This window comes from Vanacampus margaritifer, chromosome 13 (genome assembly GCF_051991255.1).
Source record: "Vanacampus margaritifer isolate UIUO_Vmar chromosome 13, RoL_Vmar_1.0, whole genome shotgun sequence".
Taxonomy (NCBI): Eukaryota; Metazoa; Chordata; class Actinopteri; order Syngnathiformes; family Syngnathidae; genus Vanacampus; species Vanacampus margaritifer.
In genome coordinates this window covers 20,201,889-20,223,561 of record NC_135444.1, presented here as the reverse complement: position 1 = coordinate 20,223,561, position 21,673 = coordinate 20,201,889, and the positions used below count along the sequence as shown (strand labels likewise).

The window sequence follows — 21,673 nt, the reverse complement described above, 5'->3', positions numbered from 1 at the left end:
TATTTTTAAAAGTAGTAGTGAAAGATGAATTTTGAGATCATAGCGTATATTTATGGTTGAAAATATTCATCCAGGATGGGCGATATCGATACCAGGTGGTGATACCAGCCTTATATTTTAAGGTATTGGTACTAACGACAGCCGTCTTGTGGCCGTTTTACAATCAGGAACTAGAAATGAGAAATTTGAAGAATAGAACATTGCCATTAATTTCATGCAATTTTAAAATGAAGAAAAAAATGCTACATTGGGATATTTAGGTTGTTTTTTTGTGGTGGCGGTACCTTTGTATCTGTATCGGTGAGTACTGAAGAGTTGAGTACTCATTCAGGGATCTGACAAAAAAGTGATGTCAAACATCCCCATTCATGTAAACAATTAGAAACCCTTTTAGCGACCAGAATTTTTTACTATTTTGAGGTCAAATGGCCTTGCAAGGAAACCAGGATACTGAATTTACATTGTTTGCCCCCCACCCAAAGGGTGCCCTTAATCATTTAACATGAACTCTGCACAAATGTAACTAGCACACTATAAAATTCCCAGCAGGCAGGCATTGGTTTGGCAGAACGTCGATTGCCGCAGACAGAATGCGAGTCAAAGAGCCATCTGTCAGTTTGTTTTGCGCATAATGCCGTTAATAAGCGTGCATTTAACCCGCCTTTGATTGTCTGCTCTCATCTGAACGCATCTTGGAAGCCAGCCAGGCAAACAAGCAGTGTCAACACTCGCCGCAGCGACTAGCGCTTGACTACGCAGTACAGTGAAACTTCACTCTTAGTGGAGGTTAGAGACCAAGACCCATCATGCATAACAAGATTGCTCTTTTAAAACGTTTAACTGTATTAATATTTTAACCCTAACCCTTTTTATATTAGCGATTTAATTATGTTTTCGACTCGGTTCTACATAAAATAGTGGATACATAGCTGCACACTTACTCTACTGTATGCTAGCTGTTAGCAACTGATCCGCTGTTAACCACTAACGATAGCCTTTTGGACCCCTCTCTCTTAATATTTACTAGTGGGTGAATTTTTTATGATTGTAGTTAAAAAATGGCAAAAATTGATGGCAACTTTGTATTCATATAATTTCTAATTTCTAGTCCCTGATTGTAAAATGGCTGCAGGAGGGCGGCTAATAATGGGATAGGTCACCGCCGTGAGTACCGATACCTTAAAATAAGACTGGTATTGGCACCGATACCTTGTATCGGTAGTCACCCATCATAGTCAGGATACCACCTCTACCTCATTTTGTGTGTGTAGAAAACAAAAAGCCAAATGGGATCAGAAATTGATCAAAGTGGATCACATTTTTTTCCCACACTTTTTTTTGTCCTTTTAATTGTAATTAGGCTATCTGACGTTGACTTCAGCCCTTTCCTCCTAGAATGCATTTTTCATGCTATTCAACAAACGATTTTACTTTTTATGGCCTTTTTATGAGGCTTTTATGGCGCTTTATTCCCTGGACAACATTTAAGCCGGCCAACGGCGCCTGAAAATGTCCGGGGTCAGGCGTTTTTTTTTTCTTCCTCTCTTTTATTACGAGCCAGGGTGAAGCCTCCGGCGTCGCTTCTTGATGGTGACCCGCCACCATGATGGAGCTGTGCGCTCACACACACACTTGCGCACAAGCATACACACAGTGACAGGTGGCGGCCATTCATCAGAGAGACAGTAATGAGGGCATTAATCCAAGCCAGCGCGATGAGAGCAGCAATTCATACAGTACATGCAGTCGCTGAGCCCGTCTCAGTGTTGTGCATTTGAGAGAAAGAGCGAGTGTGTGAGTAATTGTGACAAACTGTGTGCATGTCAGAGTATATTCCAGTCTTCATGTGTGCATGTACGTGGTTGACAGTGTGCATGCGTGCACGTCCCACAGGCGGCGCATGACGCTTGTTTATTTACCTTGTCTTGCAGGTGAAGCCCGGTGACGCAACGCTGAGTCAGCGCGCACCCAAGATGAAGACGGAGATGAAGACGCTGTTCCCGTGGCGCAGCAGCGGCAGCAGCCGAGCGGTCGTCAGGGGCGACGGTGCTCTGCGGCGAGTCAAGAGGGACTGGGTCATTCCGCCCATCAACGTGCCAGAGAACTCGCGAGGACAGTTCCCTGAGGACCTTGTCAGAGTAAGACACACGCAGCACACAACATGCCTGCTGCCAGGACAGACGGAACTACTGTAACACATTTTGGATACATAGCAAATATAGTATTGCAAAGGCACAATACGCATTCACAAAATGTAAAATAGCCAGGAAAAATCTATCATTTTAGTCGTTACTGTATGTTACAGCCTTTATATTAATGTTTTGGAGGGAAGTCACTTTTTTTGTGGTCAACTATTGCATTTTTGTGGAAAATTATTCTTATTTGTGGCCAAATATAAAATTGTCTGTTTTGGGGGGGGTCAGACAGGGGCAGAGCTACAAGGGACTGTGACCACCCACCACTTGTCACTCTCTGGCCACTCCCCTGGCCAATTTTGATATCTAATTTTTCTTTTTAGTTCTTTCAGGAAACAAAAAAATTAACCATTTACATCATGAGGAGATGATTTAGGCAATTAAGAGGGTAAAGATATTTAAAGAATAAATATAATTGAGCTGACTGTATGCGAAGTGGCGTTATTGCAAAATGGTGACTGATCAGCAAGCAAATCAGTACATGAGATGACTGAGCAAGACTGAGATCAGAGCTAAGCAAAACATTGCTTTTTACTTAGACTTGCTCTTACTTGATTATGTGTGTGTTCAGCAAGGTTCTGGAGCCATGGAAAAGGGTTACAATAGTTCTATCGTGTCCTGATCGTTCACATTAAAAAAAAAAAAGACTTATCAGCATGGGAAAGCCTTTAATTTAATGCAGGCTGACAGTTGCAGCGATCCGAAAGTGAACGCGTGCCCCTAGGCGTGGCGGTTAACCCTCGCTCCGAGCGAACACGCCGCCGGGCCCAGCGGGCCACATGTACGTTTTCATTATTCACCCCAAAGTGATGGAGAGCCTGTGAGGGCAAATATCTCCATCTTGTTTGGGAACCAAACGCAACAAGAATTCTGACACATGAAAGCGATCCACTGTTGCCGTGGCAACTGACAGGAATTCCTGCTGGAGGTTAATCCTTGGACGGTACTTTTCAGAGCAAGGCTTCTCAAACTTTATATTCATATTCGCTCAGGCAGAAAAAAATATACATGTCCATGTATATCTTAAACGGATTGGCAAGACCCCCACCCGATCCTTGCCCTCTGCTCACTATGCATACCACCGCCCACACTCCATTTAACCTAAAACTCCTTTCACACCTTTCCTATTGTTCCCAAGTACTTCATCTGTGGGTTCTGCCTGTGCCGTAGATCCGATCGGACCGAGACAAGAGCTGGTTGCTGCGCTACAGTGTGACGGGTCCTGGTGCCGACCAGCCGCCGACGGGCATCTTCATCATCAATCCCATCTCGGGTCAGCTGTCCGTCACCAAGCCTCTTGACCGGGAGCACATTCCCAACTTTCATGTAAGTTCTGTACGGACTGTGCTGACTTTTGGGGATTTGTTAGGGGCTCTGTATGCGATGCCGAGGCCTTTTTGAAGTATCTCAGTCATTGGTAACCAGTTGAGGGTGTGCCCCGTCTACTGCCCCATGACAGCTGGGATAGGCTCCAGCACGCCTGCGACTCTCGTGAAGATAAAATGTTTAGCTAATAGACGGCTGGATTATTAATCCACAAATTCACTGGTCCATGTTTATCGATAAAAAATTAAGACATACCAGAAATTCGAACAAATTGAACATGCTTCTTCAAATTCTTGTCTCAACTCCTCTGCTCATGCTCGTGGGCGTTTTACCACTTCCTTGAACTTAACTTGATTCCGGATACTTTTACAACTGTGCCCAACGCACAACAGTGATTGGATATTAATTACCTTGTGGTAACACAAGCAAGCGCAAGGAAAATTCAACTAAGGCAGGCGGAGATTCTAACTCCGTATCTAGAACTGTGAGGCAGACATTCATAAACGTGTAACCACTAGTCCACCATGCTGCACTTTTACCCAACAATAATAATCATCCCTCCATCTCGGGGTTTACGTTCCGCAATAAGTGAAATCTGCAATATAAAAATACTGTACTGCCTTAGGCCTGTTTTTATAGCAGTTACAACACTTTTTTAAAGGTCTTTAAATGCAGTTTTAAAATAATACAAGCTCATTTAAAAACATTGAAAGAGAGCGTGTGAGAGTGAGAGCACAAGAGCAATGGATAAGACAAAAACATTGTACAAACTGTGTAAAAGCATACCAATCTCTCTGTTTAGAGTAAACAAAACCAATTTTATCCAAACAAAATTATTTTATCTTATGACAATAAACATCATTAATCGTGCCCAAAAAATGTACATTGTACAGTATAATCAATTTACAGCCATTGTTTTCTGTAACTGTAAAAATGAGGATTAAAGCGGAATTCAGATTAAATCGTCTAGCAAAAATAAGGCTGATCTTGAAATACTTCCTGTTGTCATTCTTCCGTCAAATTTTGTGTCAAATAAATAGTGTGTTTCCATTACCCTCAGTTTTGGGTTTAAGGATAGGGTGCAAGTTGCACAAATGCAAGCTGGTAATGGAAAACTCTCAAATATCGCAAAAAAGTTTTTACGCTCTCATGAGGTGCTTTTTGAGACGTGTCAAAATAGAAGTATTTTGCAAAAGTGTAATGGAAACACTTTTTGCACATTCCCTGTAGTCATGTGACCCCCGCCCGATCACGGAGGAAAGGAAGTAGGAAGTACGGGGCCACTTTCGTGTCGGAGCTGCCTACGTTCAATGCACGTCCCATATCCTTGCATGAGAAATGGTCGTTAAGTAATATTAACAACTCCGGGGAATCTGTCTTCCGTAAACATCATGAGCACCTCCTACAGAACTGCGAGATCCCGCGAGACGGGACATTACGAGAACTGCGCCTTTCCGAAATAGTACAATATCGCTTTTATTTTTGCGAAAAACTGTAATGGAAACGCAGCTACTATGCCACCATATAATAATAATAAAAAACGGGAAACAGAACAATGTAGTTAAAAATCTATGAAATAATGGAACCCAGAACCCGCAATAGAATGGGGTTTACTGTACTACGCGGGAATGCAGCCAATTGAGCCCGAATCAGAATCACGCATCCTGTTTTATTTTCAACATGACTGCCACGCTGGACCAAATAAATTCTCTCTTGTGCTTAGAGATGAAAAAGACGAAGTTCTCCTTAAATTCAAGCCTGACGACGTCTACCGCAGTCACCCGCCTCTCTGAGAGACGAGCGTAACCTTTTGATCGGAAGCTGCGCGGCGGAGCACCGGGGAGTGCAAATCTGGAGTCGCAGCAGGGCCATTTGCATTTAAGCCGCCCGATGAATATTCATGACGCTGGATGTAGTTGTCAGAAGTGTGAGCCGAGATGGGCCGCCATGTTTATTCATGAGCGAGAGGACGCCCTAAACGATTTACTGGCCAAGGGTCGCAGGCCAGCAGATAGCTTTATTCATCATATTTGGCCTTTTTTCATGCCGAACGCATTCATCTTGCTCCTCTGCCGCGCTGACAACAACAAAGTAGGCGAAGACTAGCCAGCCAGGCGTCTAATTGGCCCGATGCTGAGAGTCAAGCATTCGCATTGGTGTTTTGTACCTCCTTGATGCCAATGCTGAGAGACAAACGTTTATGGTAATGCTAGGGTGTGTTTTTTGTGGTTAAAAGACCAAAAAAAAAACGCAAATCTACATGAAGAGTATTGGTGAACATAAATAGAACTGCATAGCTTTAAAGGGAGATTGTTACATGCGCATGAGGTGTCCAATATACGTTCCGTTGCTGTTCACAAGCCCAGGGTGGATATTTGCGTGCTATCACAGGATTGCTGTTATTGGAAAAACACATGCATCATTCCCCACTGAAATGAATGGAAGGCCATTCATCTGTTCCACGCTCCCAAAACAACAAATAAAATTGCTTTTTAATGAAGAAAAAAATAATACTCTGACATCAAAACACACAATAATGACCTGGTGTTGCTGCACTGTGTTCTGATACAGCGCTGAAGGGTAACAAGATTTGATGCAACAAGATAGATGCTAATTGTTAGCCCATGTATGAGTTAGTGGAGGCTATGTTTTTGTGTTTGTATACACAATGTATAATTTTCTGTGCGCAATGATTATTTCAAACACCCCTAGAGGTAATCCGTATACCGCAATGCTTGGACCCTGAAATGTCCGCTTTATACCAAAATGGTAGACTTCCTGTCACTCTTCTGGCATGATACTTTTTGGTGGTTCTACTCCTGATAGATACACATACCAATTTTTTTGTGGCCAAGCGAAATTGGCTTCAGGGGCTGGAAAAAAAAAAAATCAAAAATCAGGGAGCGTGACCATGGCATTTGTTGGTCAATTTTTGAGCATGCAAATTTGGTCCTAGGATAACAACTGAGACCTTTTAAGAGGGCTTCCGCATCACATATTTGCACTCACATATCCACAAACCAAACACTGCTGTTGTTTTGTTGCTGCTAATGCTAAACGTAGCCTTGTGGCTTGTGTGTATGTGTTTATGTGTTTGCTGTGTGCAGTTACGCGCCCACGCAGTGGACCTAAATGGCAACCAGGTGGAGACGCCCGTGGAGATCCACATCAACGTCATTGACCAGAACGATAACCGGCCTGAGTTCACACACACCGTCTTCAACGGCACCGTGCCGGAGGGCTCCAAACCAGGTGCAATTGTCAAAATATATGAAACATATTAAAACACATCTTTTGAAGCATTCCTTATGCTTGTTCTCATTTACCCACTCGCAGTTTACCAAATGAGTAGTTTGACTCTAAACTGTCACATGAGACAAAATATTGTTTTGTCTCATGAACATTCATTAGCTTAATGCTAATATTAACAGGGAATTCCACAGGTGAGCTAATGTAAAATTTGCATAGATGTTACAATAAAAAACTTTTTTTTTTTTAATCATTACTTATTTATTTTTATGCGCTCTCTTCTTTCTTGCAGGGACCTTTGTGATGACTGTGACTGCTGTGGACAAGGATGATCCCAAGACAGCGAATGGGATGCTGCGATACAAGATCCTGACTCAGAGTCCCCAAAGCCCGTCCCCCAACATGTTCACCATTAACAACAAGACTGGTGACATCATCACCGTGGCAGCAGGCCTGGACCGCGAGGTGTGTGTGTGTGAGTGGGTTGGGGTGACGGGTAGGTGGGGGTGTGCGTTGGGCATATGGAGTCTCCGCCTGTCAGCGTCTGTCTGGCCCGCAGCGCTTCCCGCAGCGCTAAAGACAGATTGTGTCTTTTTTTTTGTCATAATCCAACACTAGTAGAGCCGGCAAAATGTTCTCGCCATTCCGACGGGCACGTCATTTGTCATTTGCATGCCAGCACGGGGCCGTCATAAAGATGGAGGCTGAGGATGCCCGTTGATAAGTCACTTCATGACAGCGCGAGTGTTGTACCTGAAGATTATTATTAAAAATCAGAGGAGGTCTCTAGTAATTGTAATAAATGGTATTGCATTATAATTGGAGTGAACTGTATCATGTCATATGGTAATGAGGTCAATCATATCCTGCCACGTGGTAATTAGAGAGAACCATATCTTGTCATATGGTAATTGGGGGAAATTGTATGTTGTCACATTTGAAGTGCATTGTATCGGATTATTCAAGTGAATCGTCTTATGTCATATGCTAATTTAAAATATAAATCGTATTCTATTGTATGGAAAATGACATTAACTGTAAATTTGACTGAATCTTATCACATGGTAATTGGAGAAAATTGTACCGCACCCTGTCTCATGGTAATTTGACTGAACCATACAGTATTGTATCGTGTGGCAGTTGGACTGAATCTTATGGCGTGTTAATTGAAGGTAACCGTAACTTATCACATGTGCTGAGAATCCTAGCTTGTCACATGGTGATTAGAGTGATTTGTATCGTATGTTGTCACATGGTAACTCATCTCTGCGTTCTTCCCGGTTGTGTTTGTTTTCAGAAAGTGTCTCAGTACACGCTGATCATCCAGGCCACCGACATGGAGGGCAACCCCACTTACGGTCTTTCCAACACCGCCACCACCGTCATCAGGATCACCGACGTCAACGACAACCCGCCGGAATTCACCACCGACACAGTACGTCTCGCCCCGTTTTTAACCGGTGCATCCCAAAAGGTTTCCTCTGCTGACCTTGCTGTCTACGGCAGTTCTTCGGCGAGGTTCACGAGAACCTGGTGAACGTGATCGTAACCAACCTGACGGTTACGGACAAGGACCAGCCACACTCTTCGGCCTGGAACGCCGTTTACCGCATCATCAGTGGAGACTCCAAAGGACATTTCTCCATCCCTACCGACCCCTCCACCAACAAGGGACTCCTGACCGTGGTCAAGGTGCGAACACTCTGACCCATAACCGACTACACCCTGTGCCGTGCCGCACTGATACCCACTGCGCGTTCCTCCCCAGCCCATCGACTTCGAGCTGTCTCGCTCGTACGTGCTGAACGTGGCGGCGGAGAACGAGGCCCCGCTGGCCCGTGGCATCCACCCGCCGCGCCAGTCCACCGCCTCCGTCTCCATCCGCATCCTGGACCTCAACGAGAGCCCCGAGTTCAGCCCCAATCCCAAACCCATCAAGCTGGATGAGGGCCTGGCCGCCGGCTCGCCGCTAACCACCTTCACAGCGCAAGACCCCGACCGCTTCATGAGACAGACCATCCGGTAAGAGTCCCCAAGAGGGTTACGGCTATTTTGACACGGTTGTCTTACCATCAGATTCCGATGTTAGTTTTACTATTGAGTTTGGCTTCTTGCAGTTGTCCTTTTGTGTAGTTAGATCGGCTTTTACAGTACCCTGTCAAGTATTGGCATTTCATAGACGCATTGCAGTTTTTTGCAGATGACTTAAGGATTTTTTACCATCGGCATGTAGTGATTTTTAGTTGTGATTTTGCAGTCGGGTTGCGGTCCTAGAGTGCGTTTTACAGTGCCTCTCCGTGACATCAAAGTGCCGTGAATAAATCCATCCGTCGTAGCGCTTTCACACTTTCATATCGTCAATGTTTTGCCTCCCGGCAGAGATAAGACCACGTTTACTTCCCCCCCCTCCAAGATTAAAAAAAAAGAAGAAAAAACTGATCCCAGACCGGCAAGTTTGCCAGTTGAGTCTACAGGACTGTTTGTTTCTAAATGTTTCTTCTAAACCAGCTCAGTGGCCGAGTGGTAGAGTGTCCTCCCTGAGACTGGGAGGTTGTGGGTTCAATTCCCGGCCGGGTCATACCAAAGACTATAAAAATGGGACAGATTGCCACTCTGCTTGACACTCAGCATTAAGGGTTGGAATTGGGAGGTTAGATCACCACATGATTCCCGAGCGCGGCGCTGCTGCTGCTGCTCACCGCTCCCTCAGGGGATGGGTCAAATGCGGAGAACAAATTTCGCCCCACTTAGATGGGTGTGACAATCAGTGGATCTTATCTTATCTTATCTTAAATGGAGCACTCCCGTTTTTGTTGCCTAGCAACAGCCAATCGGGGGCTGGCAAAAGGCGCATGGACATTCAAACGCACTCGCTGTGTGGTTTGTAATGCCTCCTTTTTGTTGTCGGATTATGTCCTCCAAGCAGTTTTGACTCGTCGTCAGTGTGTGTCTAAATAATGTCTAGCGTCATATACACTGCTCAGAAAATAAAAGGAACGCAATCCGTATATATTGTACCGTATTGGCATCCTCCAAAATCCTTACAGAAGATAAAGCATATACTGTATGACTGTATATTGAATGTCTATGTGTGGCTTGGCTTCACTGTTTGTGTTCTAATATTTGTAGCTTTAATGGTCATACTTGCGTTTTCCATTATGTTTTCCATTATGTAGCATTAGCATTAACCTACGGGACAAAAGGCTATGCTATGCGTTTGTTTTAAAAACACAATGTGTAATTCTCATAGTTTTACATTTAGTTTGATAGTAAAGTTCAACTTTGCGTAGCAGTGAACAGCTTGAATCCTCTTTTTTGAAGAATTTGAAATTTTTCCATGGGTAAGTTGAGTCAAGTCAAACAAATGGCAAATGTGCCAACACTTGGACTGAGAAAGATTGTTGTTATGCTCCCGTCTTAAATCAACTCTTTGATTGTTCAAAGATATTTTAGAGAAATTATTCTCCTCTGACTTGCGGGACTGAAATTGAACAAAAGGCTTTCTCGTGCTCTGCTCCACTTTCCGGGAATAGCCTTCAAAAATATGTGAAACTTAAAAGAGCTTGTCCCTCGCCTGTATTTAAAATCCTCAGTGGCTCACTTTTAACGGATTCTCTTGGAATGTGTCTTATGTAGTCAGGTGCTTTTACTTTCCTTCTGAGATGTTTTTATGTTCCTTTCAAGTTGTTATTGCGTGAAACGAGACTAGATTATATGCAGTTTAACCAAATGCGACTGCATAGTAACAGTTGATATTTAAGCATTTCAACAGATGTAGCCGCTTTAATTACTTTATTTCTTAAGGCGTTCTCTTGGTTGATTTGGTGGCAGTGTATGAATAAATTAGCCGTGGCTAACAGCTGGCTTTTTTGCACCGACTGCCCCAGGTACTCCAAGATGTTCGACCCCGCCAATTGGCTGGAGATCGACCCGGTCAACGGGCGTATCTCCACCATCGCCATCCTGGACCGCGAATCGCCATACGTCAAGAACAACCTGTACAACATCACGTTTATGGCCGTAGATAACGGTGAGGCTACAAAGACAAGCACAACATCCACACACGAGGCACAGGCTTTGATTACACCGTGTGCCTAATGAAGTGTCCTGATGATTGTCTAGCCAAGACCATTGACGTTGCAAACGTTGTGTTAGCATTTTGAGCTAATAACACAGAATTCTGCAGATAATAAATTACTGATCTTGGAGCAGACAAAGTCAACGTGTTTCTGTTGATTTGTTTGTTTGGGTTGTTTTTTTTTGGGGGGGGGGGGGTATTTTTGACAGATTTAATCGTCTTGCATAGTAACTAGGTCTTACGTAACATAGCATTAGCATTTTGAGCGAACACCACATAGTGTCAAGTTAGTTAGAAATAAGAAATTGTTTGATTTGGTTTTCCCCATCGAGTCAATTAAAATAATTAGGCCTAGCGAAAGTAGCATGATGTTAGAATTTTCTGCTAATAACAGCATAGCATTATTTTACAAAATAATGAATTGCTCTGGTTCATTTCCGACTGAGTGAAATGTGGACGTCAGTATCACAACTACGTCATCTACGTAGCAGGACGTTAGCATTTTGAGTTATCAGCAGTAGCATTTTTTTTTTAATTATAAATTAGTTTGCTAAGAGCAGACAAATATTATATCATATTAACTAGGCCTCTTATAAGCAGTATAATGTTAGCATTTTGAGCTAATTTTTATTTCATTTTTGAGAGTACTTGTATGCAGAAACTCATTCTTTTAAGCTATGGTGTTGTTTTTGCCATTGCTCTCACCCCATCGCCGGCCCTCCGGGGGACAACAGTTTTGTAGTGTCCACTGCCTACAATACTTGCATTTATTCCCCATGTTCCCAAATTCTTCCTCTGGTTCTGCTCATAATCGTTCTTTATAGTCGCAGAAATAAACAATTGTCTGTTGAAAATGGAAAATGGCTGGAGAGAATGGAATGTCACAGCCGTGCTTCCTCTGTTTGCGCCCGGAAATGCCATATCACCAGCTTCACAAAACACCGTGTGTGTGTGTTGTGTATCTGTGTTAAATGTATATGTGCATCTCTGCTGAATGTGTGTGTCTTGTGTCTTTAATCGGCTCATTTCTGTTTTCTGTGTCTTATCTGCATCTGTTTATGTGGTCTTGTGTGTTTATGTATTGTGTGTGTGTGTGTGTGTGTGTGTATGCATGTGTGTGTGTTTTCCATGTGCGTGTCTGCACAGGTGTGCCACCCGCCAGCGGTACGGGCACCCTCCAGTTGTACCTCATGGACATCAACGACAACGCGCCGCACGTCTTCCCTCCTGAGGTGGAGATGTGCGAAAGGCCCGAAATTGGCAGCGGCATCAACATCACCGCTGTGGACCCGGACCTCGGCTCCAACGCCGGGCCTTTCGCATTCGAGCTGCCCACCCGCCCGTCGGACGTGCGACGCAACTGGACGCTCAGCCGACTCAGCGGTAAGCAGACGCGCTCCACAGTGAGACCTAGTTTTTTTTTTTTATCAAAAAAGTCTTTTATTGGTAGGATTTTTCCTTTTAAAACAAAATCTAAGAATAACGTCTTTTTTGGTAACAAATTCGGGGTTTGGCTGGCAAAACTTGATATCGCCATATTCTAATCTAGCCTTTTTGTGAGAATATGTTAATGTTGTAATTGTAAAATATTTAATTGACTAGTCCATTTGAGTATAAACAGAGTTTTATCATCTTATTAATGAATGTTATGTTATTGTGACTTGATGTAGCCTTTCCTGGGTGTTTTCTAGGCCAAACTTACAGTACATTTTTCATTGCCTAATTTAGCCTTTTTGTGATCAAAAATTGTGTTTTGGTGTAAAAACGACATTTTCCAAATCTAAAATGTTCCATGCGTCCCCACTAGTCTAAACACGGTATTTTGATCAACATGGAATTTGTGGAATCTGAATTAAGCAGCAAAATCCAGGGGGGGGCGGCCATTTTGCCCTGTACTGCCACTTGCTGTCGGCTGAAAATGTCATCAAAGTGCCTCAGAGTCCAGGTAACAACCAATCACAGCTCACCTGTTTACTGGGTTTGCTAATGTGACGTTTGCAAGATGAGCCATTAGGCACTGTGATGTCATTTTCAGTCGACAACAAGTGGCAAAATGGCTGTCCACTGAGATGAAGAACAGGTGGATTTTACTGCTTAATTCATATTCCACAAACGCAATATCAGTCAGACATCATGACGTCTCCACAATGACAAAATACGGTTTTGGCCCGGCAGGTGAGCATGCTCAGCTGCGTCTGCGCGGCGGGCCGCTTGCGCACGGCGTCTACGAGGTACCCGTGGGCATCACCGACTCAGGCAACCCGCCCATGACCAACACGTCGTACCTACGCGTCAAGGTGTGCCGCTGCGACCGCCACGGCGACTGCGTGGACGTGCAGCGCGTCATGGCCGCCGGCCTGGGCATGGGCGCCGTCATCGGCATCCTCATCTGCATCATCGTGCTGCTCGGTAATGTTGAAGATTGACTTAAACGGTAGCAGAGCCGCACGCACGCACACTCACATGCCGCACACGCGCGTCTCCTCCGCAGAGGCTTGTTTGTCTGCTCGCAAGCCGAAAGATACTCCCAAATAATTCTACCTTGTCTAATATAGAGAAATCCCATCGCTAAAGGTGCAGGAAGATGCTCCAAAATAAAGAGCGCTAAACAACAAGAGTTGAGCGCACAACAGACAAGTTAGCAACTGTGACATTCCAAACCACGTAACTTCAAACAAGAGTTTAACAAGTGTAAATTGTTTGGTGACAAGCAAGCTTGCTCTCTCCTGGTGGCCTTTAAGGGTTTAAAAGTCAGGTTTGAGTTTCAAATCAGCATTCACTTTTCAAATGGAGGTCCTTCCCAACCTTTTGGACATAAACACGCTTTCGTGGAAAAAATTAAATGATTGTGTGTGTGTGTGTGTGTTTAGTGTTGGTGCTGCTGTTGGGCGTGTGGATGAAAAGGCGTGACAAAGAGCGGCAGGCCAAGCAGCTCCTCATCGACCCCGAGGACGACGTGCGCGACAACATCCTCAAGTATGATGAGGAGGGTGGCGGCGAGGAGGACCAGGTAACAACAAGTTCCATTTGGTATTCCATTCCAAAGTTTTCATTCAGAATTCATTTGATTTCTAATATTATGTTTTTTGAAACATACATTGTTAATTCCTTTTTATGTAATTTTTCATATTTTTATTTTCAATTTTTAGGTATTTTTTATTTTGTCATTTTTCAATGGCTTTTAATTTTAAAATATTTTTTTCACTTTACAGTTTTGTCTTTTGTCTAATTTTTCATTTTATATCTTAAGTCATTTAACAATTTGCAGTTCATATTTCATGTTTATGTTTTTTTTTGTTTTAACTTGATTATCTTTGGTCATTATATATTTATTATTTTTTTGTCTTTGTTTTGATTGTTGTATTTCAAATTTAGGACAGGGCTTCAAATTACGGTTTTGAGCATGGGTTTGGGTTGTGAAGTACGGTTAGGGTTCCACAGTAGGGTATCAAGAGGTTTCATAGACTGGTGACGGTTTGAAATTAGGGTTTCAAGTCTGGGTTTGAGTTTTGAACTAGAGAGTTCATGTTTCAAAGTAGGTTTTTAAGTTAAGGTTTTAAGACAGTGAATGTTTTTTTTTTAGTCCACTCCAAATGACTTAATAGCACCTCTGCTTGTCGCAGAGGTGAACTTTCAGTGACGACGATTTGTGCATCTCCAATAGTGTCATGTGCGTTTTTTGCATTTGCGTGCGTTCAGGACTACGACCTGAGCCAGCTGCAGCAGCCCGACGCGGTGGCGGAGAACGAGTGCGGCGCAAAGGTGGGCATCCGGCGTCTGGACGAGAGGCCGCTCCACCACGACCACCGCTATCCGCTCAGGTCGGCCGCGCCGCACCCCGGAGACATCGGCGACTTCATCCATGAGGTTTGTGGATTTGGATTCCAAGTGGCCTCCAACGCCAAACCACCTGTTCACATTCAAATGAGGTTACTGTTGGAAACTGCGAGTAGGGCTTCAAATGATGCTTTGACTAAGATGTGTGTGATTGTGTGCATGTGCTTGAAGACTCTTGTGGTCGTGACAAATTAGTTGGTGTCTGGGCTTTTTGTGTTTTTTAAATTTTATTTATCATGATGCTAGGCTAGAGAAACAGCTATAAACTGTTAAAGAACACACTATCTACACAATTGGAGCCAAATACACTATTTGAGAGGATATAATGTCACGTTACACTTGACACACTGAAACGCCAACACATCGCAAGTAGACGCCATTTTACTACTTCACACTAGCTAACAGGTGTGTATGCACAGCGGCTGTACACTTATTTTACACACACAAAAAAACAAATAGAAAGTATTCAAACATATGGGGATATAATAAAGCAATTTATAAAACTTTGCCCACCTGTAAAACATGTTCACATGTTAAAACAAAGACCGCACCGCAACACTTGTCTGCCTTTCGCCCGTTCTCGTCGGCTCCTAGAAACTGGCCCTTTGCGCATGCGTACTAAACTACAAGTGGGTAACCATGATCTTACACTGCCATCTACTGACCAAATTGAGTACTTTTCGTCCTGCGCATTAAATAAAAAATATTAGACAAAATAGATTTACATGAGAAATTAAAAAAAATACTCTCAAAAGTATTTTAAAAATAAATAAAACATACTCTGCGATCACACCAATCATGCTACAAACCGAGCAAGGAGAAAAAATGGAGATTCGCTGATAGGTTTTTATTTCTTTCTGTATAGGCCTACAGTATTTATTTATAAACACACGTTCATAAAGAGAAGCTAAATTTAACTGTTCTGTTGTGCGGCTGGAAAGGAGTTGTTTTATTTTTATTCATTTGATTGCGAAACGTCACCTTGGGTTGCTAAACTGGTTGACATGAGCTTCTGACACGATACATCATCAATCTAGTGTGCATTTTTATTTGTGAATGTGTGTGCACGCGCGCGCGTGTGTGTTTTCTAATGGAAGTTACTCGTCTTAATCTGTGGAATCTCCTCTAGTAGTAAACAGGCAGCGTCTGTCCGGTTTGACCCAAATCCTCCCCATGCGTAATCTGTTTTTTTTTTTTTTTTGCACGCCGCCGCCTGCTGTCTATCTCCTGCAACACACGCATTTCCTGCAAATACTGCACTTGGTCATGATCATTTCAGAATTTATTATTCTATCAATTAATCGAATAATCAAGTTGTTTTTTTTTTATCAGATTAAAGTGCACAGTATTACAAGACCATATCCCCCCCAATTACTGACTATAAATAATTATTTATTTAAGCCAAAAATACAATTATACATATAAATTATTTCTAATTGTATTCATTATTTTGTAGTATTATTTGTATTACAGTATATTAAATGTGCATTATATTGTTATTTATATTGCATTACATATATTTATTAACTATAATTTTATATTACATATTGTCACTCACTTAAAATAATTACCTACTTCGTTTTTTGTGAATATTATTTTTTTGCCTAAATCATCTCCTCATGATGCAAATGGTTCAATTGTTTGTGTTTCCTGACAAATCTGAAATTACTTAGCCGATTATTTTAAGAAGGCGTCGATATTATTTAATGGCTCCTACCGATTACTCGATTATTCAAATGGTTGTCAATTTATTTGTTAATCGATTAGTTGTCGATTAATTAATTTTGACAGCTCTCTTAAATGCACGCTTAGTAGACAAATAATGGTTGTGGTAACAAAGAAAAAATCACATTATTGGAAGACTTGAGTTTGTTGGATTTTTTTTGGGGGGGGGGGGTGAGTAACAAGGAGGTTAGCCAGTTTGACATTGGGGTGCCACTCACCTGTCAGACAGCGTAAAAAGGGTCCACACAGGTGACGAGAGGCTTGAAGTGGGCTCTGATGGTGCGTACGGAGAAACCGAATTACCGCCGTAATCCCGTAGCGGGTACTCGCGGCAAATTGTGTGATGATGATTGACACTTGCGATGGGAAGAGAATCGGTTTCCTGCCTGGGTTGTTGAGCGTTACAGGTGATCACACTCCGGGGGAATAGACCTATCCGGGACTATATTAGCATTTTTATATAGCAAACTACATAGTTGACTCTAGATCTGAAACGATTAATCGAATATTATTTAATCAATTTAAAGGATTTTTTATATAGTGGACTCTGTAGTCGACTGTACAGCTGAAACAATTAAGCAATACTCAACCACTATATAGAGATTATTAAAAAATGGATTGTAGTTGAGTACTATGGTCCACTAAATAAAAATCCCAATGTAATGAATAGTCGATTAATGGTTTCACTCCTGGTTTATTATATAGTTGACTTGATGATGAATTCAATACTTCTTGATTTTAGTGGAAATTTTTGAAAATGGTCAGAGGATTCAAACTCTGAACTGATCAATTAGGATTGATTAACCACCACAGGGCGCTCCGGTAAGAGAGAATGCAAGTCTTCAGTTGAACTGAATAATTTAATAAACTCAAAATGCAGACTTATTCGCATGCGCAGATTTACAGTATCTGGAGAAATAAAGGACAGAAAACAATTACATTAAAAGCAACTATCTGAGTGCGTCTATCATTCAAAAGCAAATTACACTCCTGATGCACATAAACTAAAAAATATAAATGTTTACCGGCTATTTGGGATGAAAACTTACTGTATCGTTGCTCTCCGTTACTCATATTAGCAAGTTACTAACAGCCACACACTCTACCAGTTAGCGATGACTAGCTAACTACTCAACTGCTAATAAGTGCAAACAACAGCCAAAAACGAACATATAAGATACACAAACACTCATATTATCTTACTAAGCACAGATAAGCATGAAATAGAATTGGAACGAATCAGAACGGACACTCACGTCGTTATTTATTACTGCACGCCGTGAACTGAAAGAACGGAGGATCGAAAACAGGAAACGGAAATACAGCGCGGACTTTCAAATTAAAAGCAATCATTTCAAAATAAGACACAAGTAAACATCGCAGACAATTCTCGTTTCAGGGCCTGAAAGCGGCGGACAACGACCCGACGGCGCCGCCCTACGACTCGCTGCTGGTGTTCGACTACGAGGGCGGCGGCTCGACGGCCGGCTCACTCAGCAGCCTGCACTCGGCCTCCAGCTGCGCCGACCAGGACTACGACTACCTCGGCGAATGGGGGCCCAGGTTCCGCAAGCTGGCCGACCTCTATGGCGGCGGCGAGGACTGAGAGCGGGACGGCGCCCGGCCCGAAATCCGACCCTCGACCAGGAGGGACGCTTTTTATTTGGGACGCGTGGCGGCGACGCGGACTCCACTTGAATCTCACGTGAACACTGAGGTCAAACGTGCCTTTATGTACATTCTTGTCTTAGGCTTGCGCTGGCTGGCTCTGATTGGTCCATTTGGAGCAGGGGTGACAAAGTGCGGCCCGTGGGCAACATGCGGTCCAACAAACTTTTACATTTCAACAGTCTTGTAATTAATTCAGCCCGTTATCCCTTAAATGTATTCTTTTTTTTATGTCCTCATTAATAATTGTTAAATGGATTTAGTGTAAATAACAATACATAGTGGCAAAAGTTAAATATTTATTAAATTTAGATAATTGGTTAATTAACTATAATTAATTAAAAATGAGAATTAATTTATTTTTACTTTTTTCTTTTTAATTTAGAGTGAATTTCCTATTAAAATAAACAATTGAATACACTTCACATATACATTGGAATCATTTATTATATTAGTATTTTATTATACTCATTTTATTAGATGAGTTAATTGTGTCAATAAAAATACAAAATAAAAACTATCTTACTTGTATTCAATTTCTAGACAAATATTTTTATCATATAAATTAATTAATTACAAAAAAGTCTAAGACAATATTAAATGGCTGTTAATTATAGAAATAAAAATAAAATATTTACCTGTTTTACTTAAATTTTCTTGATTAAAATGAGTTCTAAAATAATATTAAATAAGTGAATTAACTAATTAAAATAAACAAATAATGGTCAAAAGTACAAATAATGTATTCATTAAATTAAAATAAAATAAAATTTGACATAAACATTGAAATCATTCTATTTTTTAAATAATGGTTAATCAAAATACAATAGTCCTTGCATATTTGCCATTTTTTAATAAAGGGATGAAGATTTTTTTTATCTGATTCATCAGTTAATTGAAAAATTAATTGACAGATTGATGGGCCGTTCAAAAAATTGCTAGTTGCAGCCCTATAATGAACAATTTTACAATTAAGCAAAAATTAAAACAACATAAACAAACTGATTAACCTTCTCTTATCATTGTTTTATTAATAATGATGAAATAAGTGAAATGGACAACTTTACATAAACATTTTCACTTTTTTTCATCTCTGAAATGACTTGCGCATGTGTCGATTAAAAATTCTGAAAAATGAAAAGTTTGCCCACCCATAATTCCAGCAAGCCCAGGGTTGGCCGCCATTTTGTGCGTGTGCGCAGTTCCCACAAAGGCACGCTGGACGGACACACGGATGGGTGAAAGGTCAACAAAAATATGTCATTTTTCCTGTGCAGCTCCACTTTGCTCAAATCTTGACGTCACAACAACAAACAAAAGTGGCACTTTTGTGGTACGATGCTGTTAGCATGCATTTAGCCACCAAAAAGTCGACGCAGTAAACGTTTTGGCGGGATTTTTATTTAAAAAAAAAATTAATTAAAAAAACAAAACTTTTTTTTGTCAACTTTTAGTTTCATTTTTCAGTTTAAAAAGTGACATACCGGTAATTGGAAATTAAAATTTTATTTTTTTAATTTGCTTCTATATTATTTAAAAATAATAATTAAAAAAAATATTAAAATTAAGTTTAACAGTAAAAAAATATATATATAAATAATTTACTTTATCACTATTTAATTTAAATCTGCATGGAATAAACCTACATATAGTTTAATAAATTGAAAATGTCTAAAAGGTACAATTTTGTTGAGGCAGTAATTTTAATTTTTTTATGCAAAAAAAACGAAAGTAAAACTTTTGCCAACTTTTTTTTTTAAATCTCATAAAAACATTAAAAGTATAAATAAAAATTTTCAAAGACAATTATAAATTAAAATGCATTAAGATGTTATCCTTTATGTTAACATTGAAAAAATCGTATTAATAAAATAATTTAAACTAATACAATTATATTAAAACATTTACCAAGTGATTTTTTTTTATTTTAGTTACTGACTTTTTCAAAATGTTTATTTGTTGGTGGCTAAGAAAAGCTAAAGGTGTCATAAAGGAGCAGCCCCCAAGTGTCGAGTGGCTCAAAGTTTGAGCTGCACACGAAAGTTGACTTTTTTTTTCTCTTTTATTTTGGCAAGAAGACATGTACAGTAAACGCCAAGCTCTTCTTTCTGTTTGTTTGCAAAATAAAACTTATGCAGCCGCAGGCCACCAGAGGGAGCCATCGTCAGTTGCACTTGGTAGCGCACAAGTTCGCCAAACGCTGAAGCCGAAGTGAAGCTTTGCGTTTTCTTTTTTCCTAGGGCCTTGTTGGTGTTTTTGTCGGGAGGGAACATTCCAGATGGATTCTCACTGTAAACTGTACAAATTTTTGTTATTTGCTTTTTCTCGTTGTTGGATAACGATCGCAATCCTTGTACATGTTCTTTGGATCACACATTAAAATGTTTTTGCATGTTTCCAGCTTTTCATCATGACCAAAGTGCAATTTTTCACCAGTGCCCACGCAAAATTTCTAAATATACATTAAAAAAAAAACATTAGATCATGTCTTAGATTTCAATTTAAATGTAGAAACTGTCTTCGTTTTGTATATTTTAATGTAGTTTTACATTTTTTAAACCTTTTTCTCTTATAGAGACATTTTAATGTTTTTATTGACTTTTAACTTCAATTTATATTCTGTTAAGAGATTTGCATTATTATAGATTAAATCAATTTTTTAAATTTAATTTTAACTGATTATCCAACTTCAAATAGAAAGCTTTAGATTAAAATGACATTTAATTGCAAATTAACTAATTCAATGCCATAAATTCAGTATTAAAAATTAGGGGCGACAGGCGATTACATTTTTTAATTGTAATTAATCGTATAACTTCACTAGTTATATATTTATTTATTTTTTAAAGAAAAGATTTTAAAAAATTAAATAAAAGATTATTAAAAAAATTAGGGGTGACATGCGATTATTTTTTTATTGTAATTAATCGCATGACTTTAATAGTTAACTCACGATTAATCACAATTTTTTATATCTGATCGCAATGTACAATAAAATAAATTTCTAGGTTTTCATACTCTTGTTAACAAAAGTGGAAAAAAATGTTAAACTAAAAGAAATAGTTCAAATGAATTTTTGGCGTTTATAGCCGCAACTGGTAGTGAATGAATTAAAAAAGAAAAGATTATTAAAATATTTGGGGCATCAGGCGATTAAAATTTGTAATCGTAATTAATCACATAACTTCACTAGTTAACTCACGATTAATCACTAATTTTTATATCCGTTCTAAATGTACAATTAAAAAAATTCTAGTTTTACATACTTAACTAAAGTGGAAAAAAAAATTAAACTAATAGAAATAGTTCAAATGAATTTTTGACGTTTATAGCCGTCAATGGCAGTGAATGAGTTAAAAATGTTTTATGTAAATCTTAGTTTTAATCACCATTTAAAAAAAAAAATAGATGAATTTAAAACTGTGTAACAATTTATTTAAATGATTTTAAAAAGTTTTTATTTGTTGATTACAAAAAAATGCATTGTGAAAATTGCAGCTAAGAAATGATTTAGTCACACCAAAAATCAAAACATATCTAAAAGGTTCATTCCAATTAGTCAAGCAATGAATAGAAATCTTTATGTAACCAGAAA

The 21,673-nt window shown here is 40.2% G+C and overlaps 1 protein-coding gene across 1 annotated transcript in view; it reads left to right on the top strand.

Moving 5' to 3' along the window:
• The window catches only part of LOC144062588 (cadherin-2-like), a 39,254-nt gene extending 18,770 nt beyond the window's left edge, over window positions 1–20,484 (top strand). The window contains exons 4-16 of the mRNA XM_077584117.1: window positions 1,932–2,138; window positions 3,366–3,521; window positions 6,629–6,773; window positions 7,063–7,235; window positions 8,068–8,205; window positions 8,277–8,462; window positions 8,539–8,792; window positions 10,658–10,800; window positions 11,995–12,231; window positions 13,024–13,257; window positions 13,719–13,858; window positions 14,548–14,715; window positions 17,810–20,484. Of these exons, the coding sequence (XP_077440243.1) occupies window positions 1,932–2,138; window positions 3,366–3,521; window positions 6,629–6,773; window positions 7,063–7,235; window positions 8,068–8,205; window positions 8,277–8,462; window positions 8,539–8,792; window positions 10,658–10,800; window positions 11,995–12,231; window positions 13,024–13,257; window positions 13,719–13,858; window positions 14,548–14,715; window positions 17,810–18,016 (2,388 nt within the window). The 3' untranslated portion in view covers window positions 18,017–20,484. The remainder of the gene's footprint in view (window positions 1–1,931; window positions 2,139–3,365; window positions 3,522–6,628; window positions 6,774–7,062; window positions 7,236–8,067; window positions 8,206–8,276; window positions 8,463–8,538; window positions 8,793–10,657; window positions 10,801–11,994; window positions 12,232–13,023; window positions 13,258–13,718; window positions 13,859–14,547; window positions 14,716–17,809) is intronic.
• Window positions 20,485–21,673: the final 1,189 nt, after the last annotated feature.